Genomic DNA, 9,672 nt, shown 5'->3' with positions numbered 1-9,672 from the left:
GTGCAGCAAACCCATCAGAAACAGTTCACAGGGACCAGATTTTTGGCTTGTTGGTTTGTCAAATATTTGGTTACTGGTTCCATGAACATTTTATGATGCAATGTGAATCTCAGAAAACCTAAAGTGAAACCAAAAACTATTTACAGCTGTGGAAGTATCCAAAGGAGATAAAAAAGATAAACATAGATCATTTCTTAACAGAGTGAAGAGTGTCATCGACAAAGAATGATAGACCTGATCATGATTTAGAAAAAAATTGGCTTTATTTTGAAAAACGTTAACAATCAAAGAGAACAAACAAACAAACAAACAAACATGTGCTGCCTTATTAGTTCTTCAGAGTTAGCTGAGTGAGACACACACTCTTACAAACTTTCACATTTTAAACTTTTATAACTTCAATAATTCTTCTAAAACAGTACTATAAAAACATATTTAAAAAAAATCTAAAATATTTAGTTTTTTTGCCACATAGACATGAATATATAAAATTCCATTTTTAAATAGAGGAAACACTCAGTTATTTGTGTGATCCACCCCTTTCCCTCCTCTTGATGATTGCTGAAGGGGTTGCTCTCAGTTTACACCCTCTTCACTCCAGTGCAGACTTTTTTCTGTGTACACAAATATTCAGATTAAAGTCAATAATGTGTTGAACACTTAACTGAAGTGAGGAAAGGTACAAAACACACAGATTACTTTGACGTCGGTACAACATGACTCAGCGGCTGCGGTTTGTAGCTCACTTGTGTGTTTTTACTATAACCATTACAGATTATAAACTTGAACAAATTATTTTAATTTCATTTTCAATTTCATGTCTTTGAAACTTAAGTCAAATGTTGTGTTGATAATGTTGGCTGGTGTTCTGTAAAATGCTTTAAATTACCACATTTGAAACTCAAACTTTCTAACCATGAAAATCTATTTAAAGGAATAGTTAGAGTTATAAAATATTGGATGAATTGTGTAGAATCACAGTTTGATATTGTATGATCAAGTGTGGACATGCAGGTTTGTCAGCTTTTTAAACAGACAAACAAAAGCAATGGAACAGATCAGATTTGCTGATAAGTAATTGAAATAGTAATGTGATTTTCAATGAGGAATGTGTAACGAACAATTTTCAACTAACTTGCATTGGCACACATACATTTTTTTCTTGCATTGAGGTTACAAAAATACGATGTTTACACCATGTCCTTTCAAAATGTAGAGCTGAAACATATCTAGAGACAAGGTACCTTATATTGTTGTTTCTTGCAGAATTTCTTAAGGGCTTCCACATGCTTCACCACCCGTTGGACCCACGGTTCGTCAGTAGGCACACACAGCTTCCTGCCTCCTCTGGCCACCAAACTGCAAAGAACACAGGTCAAGGTGAGATATGATCATGTTTCTGTACCTTGTGAGTCCCACACACACCACCTCAACTCACATCATGGCATTAATAGAGCAGCCTTGTCCGCTGATCTGTCGACGGTAGTCTACCACTATTCTTCTTTCAATTGGTTTGGGGTTGGCACTCAAGCAGCAGTCCATGGGTATCTGCGCGAATGTCACTGAAACACAAATAGGATCAGGTCAGTTTAGTATAAAGTGAGATTCCACTGCTATGATATACATGAAATGTCCTCAAAGAGAGCATATTTCAACAGCTTAAAGGGGTGCTTTGCTTTCTGGGGGTTTCCCTTTCCTATAGTGTGTTATATAGCTTTTGGTGCATGTAAATGGTCTACAAAGGCTAAAATCCCTGTTCCCTCCAGAGGGAGTTTCTCCCTCTCCCCCTTCATGAAGCGCCTCCATTGGACTTCTTTGTTTACATGGGTAACATAGGGAAATCTCAGTAGAACACTTGTGCTTCTATTGGCTAGTGCTTCAACACATTGAATACAACAATGACGATGTTTAAGCAACTGCACATTTAACTTTTAAACAACGTTTTCTGGCAGAATACACAATAAAACCTCAAGTTAAGAACATTTTAAAGCATAATAAAATAAATCAAAATGATTGTCCTGGGAGCTGGAGTTTACCTTATTATTATATTGCTTTAATCATTACTCCGGCAGTAGTGATATCTTCTCTGAGTAACAAGTGCAGGCACCTTGAACACACGATGCTGTGTCATTACTGACACAACTAAAGTTATTCTTTATTGGTCCTTGTCACCTGACTTGGGTTTCCGGTAGTTCACTTGAACTTTCCTTTATTACAAAGAAGGAGCCGAGGAGAGGGGAAAACCAGCAGCACTCCCTCCCTACAGCCTCACTGTGTTTGTTTTGCTCTGATAGCTTAAATGAAAGGCATTGTTTCATTGTCCTGTCACAAAGTGTTAGAACATTTTCACTATTTAAGCGGTTAACTGACCTAACCTGAAATTATTCAAGGTATTAAACTTGATATAACCTTGAAATTATTTATGCTCTCTTATTTATATTAGCACATTTCTTATCATTTTAACCATGCAAAACGTACTGTAAAACCTTTCTTAGACAATTTTTGTATTCTTTATTTTTATTTTTAATCTGTAGAAATAAGCAGAAGAACTTGCCATATTCTTTTTTCCCTTCCCCTTTCTCTAAACCACTACCTCTTATTCAAGTGGAATTGTTCAGATACATCCTGTTCTCTTCTGGCATTGACATGTCCCTATAGGGTCTCTTGAGAGGATGCCTTACCTGTGCAGCAGCAGCAGGTGATGAAGAGGATGCAGAAGAAAAGCTTGGTGTCGCCCCACGGAGCCATGTCTGGTAGCTTAGCTGACGAGGTTGTCTCTTTGTCTCTCTGGAAGCTGATTGGCTGAGCCTGCTGTTCTTTTCAGCACCTGCAGTGGCAAAGTTTGTGAGATGACTGCTTCTGTCCTTGGTGGCTGCTCTTATATCAGTGTCCACTCAGTTTCACTTTTCATTTCCCTGCCCCTCCTCCTCCTGCTCGGGCTCCTCCAAGGTCACTTATTCGAATTCCCAGCACTATTCAGATTTCCTCAGAAGATTACTTACAGTTTCAGTTCTTTATTGATACAGCATGATGTGATGTTGATTCTTCAAATTATGATCTGTTTCAGAGTAAAAATAAACTGCCAAAAATAATGACAGTAACGGCCAAAACACCAATCTCTTCAAAGAGGTCCAGAAACCAATGAGTTACTGTATGTCACTGTTACTTTGTCCACTTGTTATACAAGGAGTTCCAATACCCTTACTGAAGAGCAGAGTATTTCATATGCATCCTGCCAAAAGTACCAGCGTTTCCTACTAGATCCAATTACATTTTGCAATAACAAAGCCAGCATGACTCTTTTTCAGACCAACCATTTTTTTCATATATGAGCTAAAGGGTAAAACGTTCAAGATGCAATGTTATTACAACACAACATACTTTTTAAGGGCAACTGCAGTACAGTACACACCTAAAGTATGACAAAATGTGATCTGGAATGCCCCCACAATCTAGAGTTTTACTGCATACTAAACTAAAGTAACACTACTTTGACTCCGAAATCTGTCAGCTGCAATCATAATTTAACTCACCATTGATCTTCTTAAACAACATCTTGTCCAACAACATACTGTATTTTCCTGCTATATTTGTTCTTCTTTTAGAATTTAACAGCAAATTATAATTTCTCCTGCACTGTTCTTATTTTAACAAGAGGCTGTCACTTTAATGTTTTTATCAAGAAGAGATAAGAGACAAGACACTGTCTTCAAGGGTGAAGAAAATAAAAAAGGGCACCAGCTGTATGCAGTGGGCCACCGGTGCGACTAATGTTTGTTATCATGTAGAGTAACCTTTATGACACTGCGTTGTTTATTGTCCTTTTAAAATACACGTTTTATCTACCTTGAGGATACTTTTTATATCCAGTGCTTGAGATCGCACATGATGATATAACGGTAGGATCCCAGTACAATTAATGTTATTATGGTAACTCCATACCCTCTTTTGTGTTAAACAGAACAAGCACTTGCATTATTACGCAATTTCACTTTCTTTTGCTGATATATTTCTATGTGAAATATGAGTAACACTTCTTTGGAAGTTGACAAAAGTCGGACTGAGCCTTTATCCCTTTGTCTTGACATCAAATAACTATTTTTTAATTTGTTTGCTATCAGATTACATTATACGGCTGTTGTATTGCATCATCAGGCACACATTAACCGTCGGTTCATTCACACCCTGTAAGGGCCAATGAGGCACTTACAGAGAAGGTTTCCTTTTCTTGTAAATGCCTAGTGGGATGTGTGCCTTATCTGTCTGCTGTATTTACACTCTTGGAATTTCCCAGCTGAAGTACTTACAGGAAGATATCAAAAGTTGTTTGACCTGAGCTGTTGTCTGCAGAGTGAAGGTTTGGCAGGAATCCAGAAAGCGTGGAAATGTGTTAAGAGTGAGCATGTCATCACATATCCACATCCTAGGCTGACGGGAAAGGACATGTCTTACCTTCCCTGTGTCTTTGAATACTTTATTAAAACAATGATTTTTTGATTCCAACAAGCCAAATGTAAAGTCGTGTGGACATCAAGGCCGAAGAAGATCAATAGTCATAGTTTTCTTTAACGTATGATAATTTAATATTAATCAAATAATTTAAACCTACAGAAAATGTGTTTTGGTCACTTGAGGCACTGCACTAAGTTAACAGGTGGTGACTAACCACTAATTCTCACTGGATTTTGTATTGGTAAACATGAGTCCATGGTCTAAATCGCTAGTTTCAAGTCTTCTTCATTACAGTATGTGGTCCATTTTTATAAATTAGGATCCCATTTAGGTTAAAATGGAGAACAACTACCGTGTGATTGACAGGTTGCTACCAAAGCATTATCCACGTTTTCTTCTTCAACTTTTCCAGATTCTCAGTATGTTTTCAGTTAGTACAAGTGCTTTGTAGCATTTGTGTTGCCTGAAAGTGTCTTTTTCAGTGTTGGTTGAGACTGACCTCTTGTGTCATTGCTGGATGGCAAATGTTACATTGACTAGATCCATTTGTTGTATAAAGTCTATATGAGTAAGCCTAATATAGCCATATCATAACCTCACTCAAGTTAACAAACAGTAGTTTAATGCCAAATCAGCAGTTATTCATTTGGAGTTTTGTTTCAGATCACCTGGTGAGGTCCAGTATTTTTAGTTATTTTATCTACGGCTACCCTTAGCTACAGGGTCTGGTAAAGATTCTCTGTGGTGATTCTAGCCTTTTGGAACAGCTGTACTTGTTTAAAACATTTTAGCAATGCTTTCTTGCAACCCCATTTGCATGTGATATTGTTGCTATTGCATAAATGTTGATTTGAGAATGAATCAGTCATAATAATCCAATAATATTAAACATTATAACACTCATGTGTTTTGCTTATAACGGACATCTGCAGCAAATCTGTTCCGGGTTACTAAATGCTCATGGAGGTTTTGTCTTATTTTTGGCCTATCTGTGATCCAACACAGCCCCATGTGCAATGTGGGGAACTCCACAGGATGCTCTTGTACATTAAGAGTCTTGTTCTTTTGCCTTGAGGACAATTTGTGGCTGTGAGCCCAGAGACACTGTCTCGTAAAAAGAAGGTCATAAGGTCAAATGAAGTTGGAAGGACAACCGCTCTGAAACGCTGAGGTCCCAGCTTTCAGTTTCAGCAGAGATCAAATGTTCCTGGGAAAATAATGTATGCCTGCACAACTGACTGCTTACCAAGATTAGAAGGGCCCTATTCTGCTTTTTGGGTTTTCTATTCACTCTAGTGTGTTTTATAGGTTTTTGTGCATGTCAAATTGTAAATGGTCTGCATAGGCTAAAATCCCAAAGTTCTTTCCAGAGGGAGTTTCTCTCCCACATACCCCCCCACCCCACCTGCCTGAAACGCCTCAATTGCTCCTTTTCTTCCGTGACATAGTGGCATCACTATGTATCACTCACGCTTCTATTAGCTAGTGCCCCAACACATTGTAGGTGATCGGCAATCACAACAGAGCCGGCCAGTTAACCAATCAGAGCAGACTGGGCTCTGGTTTCAGACAGAGGGTGAAAATGCAGTATGAGAAAAATAAAGACCTTTTTCAACATTAAAGCATGTAAACACGTCACAGTAGAGGAACAAAATACAAATATGAACCTGAAAATGAGCATACTAGGGGCCCTTTGAATTGCAATGCAAATTCTAGTCAGGAGAATGACTAAAACCTATGGCTTTTCTTCAGTCTAAGATCAAATTCATAATCCAATGCCCATTTCAACTTAGACTTGTTTTTAAATCTGCTTGCTTTTGTATTTTGTTCATTTTATTTAGTGTATTTCTTATTTTTTTGAGAATAATCTGCTATGCCTTTTTCTAAATTGGTGTAAAATGAACTCTCCTGGCCACCGTAGGAAACATATGACATCCAGTCATTTATACAGGTATAGCTCAACACCTTTTCTCTCTGTTGATAAGATCTCGCCCAGTTTTTGGTATATTTTAATGTCATTGAAGCGTACCAGTACTGAGACAATGAAGTATAAATACACGCCTTAGTTGAACCCAGGCGATCTGGGTAAAGAAATTGATCTCATCCCTACTTAACGACCAGCATCATGACAAATATTTGAAGTTCTTAACACATTGCTTATGGAAATGTCTGTCTATTTTAATAATTGTTATATTAACTCTAGTGGATGCAGTTAGATGATGTGTGTTAGAGAAACAAATCCACTAAAAGTTACAATATATCAAACTTTATTGAAAAACGTTTTTGAAACATAAATCTACATTTTATACATGGTCATACTAAAATACACTTTAAATCCAACTTATTATAAAATATAAACACATCTTGACAAACATAATTTAGGGACATTATCCTCAGGCACCTTACAGTCTTATGGTTGAAACAAAACAAACAATTGTACATTTCACTCAATAGATAATAAAGAATAGATAAAAACCATTCATTCACAAATGTATTTAGACCGCATTCACCACAAATGAGAGGACAAATATCAAGAACTGTACATTTAGCTACTGATGATTCACTGGCATGATGAGGGGATGATTCCTCAAAGATCTTAAAGATAAGATCTTCTCAAACGGTTTGATCTACTAAAGTACGAGACTGAAGCCAAATGGAAATGATTCTGCCGTCTTCTGCCCTCAGTTAAGAGTCGGCCCTTTTCGTTTGTCAGCAGCCTTTTCCCACAGTCCACTCCTCTCTACACCTGCAGAAAGAATGAATTTAAAATCAAACTCTTTGTAAAACAAGGTGCAATATGCCTTCACAGAGGTGCAATCATTATGTTTAAAGTTCAGCGAGAGAATATAGAATGTACCTGATTAGTGACGTCTTTGATGTTTCTCATTCAGCTGTCTAATGTAACTCTTCACCCAGGCTTTATCGTTGGGATGGGGGACGCAGAGGGTTTTTCCAACTTTTGAAACAAACCTGAAAAAGCAGATAAGAGACACAGAGGTGAGAACACTAAACAGAATGCTGGAAAAAACACACAAAATAGGAGAATCCAGCTCCTGTAAAATCACAGGGCATCTCATAAAATTACTTTATTTTAACACTAAATGCATACAAATATTGTACGTACACAGTAGCGCTGATGGAGCATCCTTGTCCAGCATCCTGAATGGTGTAGCTTTGTAGGATTTGGAGCGGCAAGCGCTTCTCAGCAACCTTGATACAGCAGTCTTGGGCAATCTGGGCTGGAAGAACACAGAGAAACAAATTCATCAGGAGAGCACATGTGCATTAAATGAAGGAAAGTGTCCATAGACCTGGGGCTTTATCGATTGAACCTAAGTTGCAGGAGTGTACAGCAGGTGAGAAAACATGCTCCTTACAGTCACTGTCAAAGCATTCTGAAATACCAATCTATTTGACTGCTAATGCAAAGAATGTGTCTTACCTGATGCAAACCCAACGCAGATGACACCCAGCAAGAGGAGAAGTGCAATTCGAGAGGCCATGTCTCTGTTTCTTCGCAGGTCTGAGCTCAGGTTGGTTCTTCAGGGAGTCTCTTCAGGAGTGCAGAGGTGTTGCTGTGAGGAGGAGAGCTACAGGTGTATTTATACAACTCTGTGGCGAAAGTGAAAGTGTGATTGCTGGTCGATGACGGGAAACGGGAGAAAGTTGGCAACAGACTGCACATGCACGGCCAATTTCCTCTCTTTTGTTTCTTGCCAGAATTTTCCAACGTGTCTTTTCAGATGCTGCCCTGAGGCAGATCTTTATCAGTTCAGTTGTATTCCATGAGAAATACCTTCCATGCTTCATGCAACCCAGACATGCGTTATAGTTAGACAATCCATTAATAAGCACAAGCATAAATCAGCAAATACTGTATATTTTCAATTTGACTTTTTTTGCAATCCAGCAAATTGCAAACATTCCTGTGTTTCCCTTTAACATGTCCTCTTAGCAGGAAAAAGACCTTCACATTTGAAGTACAGTACATAAATACTGAATTGGCCAAATTGGGGCCCTATGCGAAAAGTTGTCATGAGGTGACCTGTCCTGTTTTGTTCTTTGTATTCTTTGTTGTATGTCGTTGTATGTCGTGCAACATGATGGTCGGTTAAATTCAGTTTGTCTTGAAATGCCCTGCCAGGATTATTGTTAAAATAAAATGATTATTCAATATATATATCTAATACTAGCCTGAGGCTTGCTAGTACAGATGTAGTTGTTGTTATCTGTCCTATAAGCACATCTAAAGAGAGGGATACAGTTGAATTGAAGTGTAAGGAAGTGGATGGTAAACTGTAAACCAAGATAACCAATCTTTATCTTAATATGTCTTTATCTTGTCTCTTCAGTTATAATCCCACATTTGACTTCGAAGTGGTGACAGTGCGGTTTGGGGATGTTTCATTAAATGCGTTCAGTAAGCACCACTTATGCTTGTCTGTGTGGGTGTTTTTGCATGTGTGAGCATGCATCCAAATACTGAATACAATCTCTAAGTCTGAGAGTTTTCGAGGAAAAGGAGATCTTTGTTCCTGCCAGAGGCGTAGGTTTTGTAGAGTGATGCAACTGAGGACATTTTGAGGCATGTGTGGATAAACTTGTTGGACAGGATGTTTTGACCATTAATTTGTTTTGATTTATTACCAGTTATTGTCTATTCCCACTGCTTAGGCAAAAATGATATCCATTTATTAAAGGAGTGGTTAAAAACTATAGGAACCACAAACTTTGTCCGGCAAAACTTTGTTTTGGTTTTCTCTCACTGTTTTTAAAGCGTTTTCAAATATTATAGTCATCAGAGATTACTCAAAATTAATAAAAAGGTATTTCCACTGTTTATTTCAGACTATTTAGCAGCTACGAACTCAATACCGACACACACTGTGTCACCTCTGGTGTACCCCAAGGGTCAGTCCTTGGGCCACTGCTCTTTTTAATTTACATGTTGCCCCTGGGACAAATACTAAGGAGCCATAACATCAGCTTCCACACATATGCTGATGACACACAGATTTATTTCCAAACTGCCCCGGATAAACATCTGGCACTTTCAAATGTCTCAAGATGCCTGGAACACATACACCACTGGATGAGCAACAACTCCCTCCAACTAAATAGCAGAAAATCAGAGGCCATTCTGATTGGAACACCACATCAAACACAAAAAACTGATATCCCTCATATCAGCATCAATGGCCACTCCATTCCCCTCTCCCC

At 38.2% G+C, this 9,672-nt stretch overlaps 2 protein-coding genes across 2 annotated transcripts; both read right to left on the bottom strand.

Annotated features, from left to right (window-relative positions):
• Positions 1 to 240: 240 nt before the first annotated feature.
• On the bottom strand, positions 241 to 2,923 carry LOC117472632 (C-C motif chemokine 19-like). The gene is made up of 4 exons (XM_034117931.1): positions 2,682 to 2,923; positions 1,439 to 1,562; positions 1,245 to 1,359; positions 241 to 614 (listed from the first exon to the last, which is right to left on the bottom strand). The coding sequence occupies exons 1-4, from the start codon at positions 2,746 to 2,748 to the stop codon at positions 582 to 584; spliced, it is 339 nt and encodes a 112-aa protein (XP_033973822.1). The 5' UTR covers positions 2,749 to 2,923; the 3' UTR covers positions 241 to 581.
• A 4,002-nt stretch (positions 2,924 to 6,925) lies between these two features.
• Positions 6,926 to 8,044, bottom strand: LOC117473115 (C-C motif chemokine 21-like). Its single transcript, XM_034118605.1, has 4 exons — positions 7,895 to 8,044; positions 7,577 to 7,691; positions 7,310 to 7,422; positions 6,926 to 7,198 (listed from the first exon to the last, which is right to left on the bottom strand). Exons 1-3 carry the CDS (start codon positions 7,953 to 7,955, stop codon positions 7,314 to 7,316), a joined length of 285 nt encoding a protein of 94 aa, XP_033974496.1. The 5' UTR covers positions 7,956 to 8,044; the 3' UTR covers positions 6,926 to 7,198; positions 7,310 to 7,313.
• Positions 8,045 to 9,672: the final 1,628 nt, after the last annotated feature.

This window comes from Trematomus bernacchii, unplaced genomic scaffold (assembly GCF_902827165.1).
Source record: "Trematomus bernacchii unplaced genomic scaffold, fTreBer1.1, whole genome shotgun sequence".
Taxonomy (NCBI): Eukaryota; Metazoa; Chordata; class Actinopteri; order Perciformes; family Nototheniidae; genus Trematomus; species Trematomus bernacchii.
The sequence above is the reverse complement of the archived record's forward strand: the minus strand, read 5'-3'. Positions and strand labels throughout refer to the sequence as shown.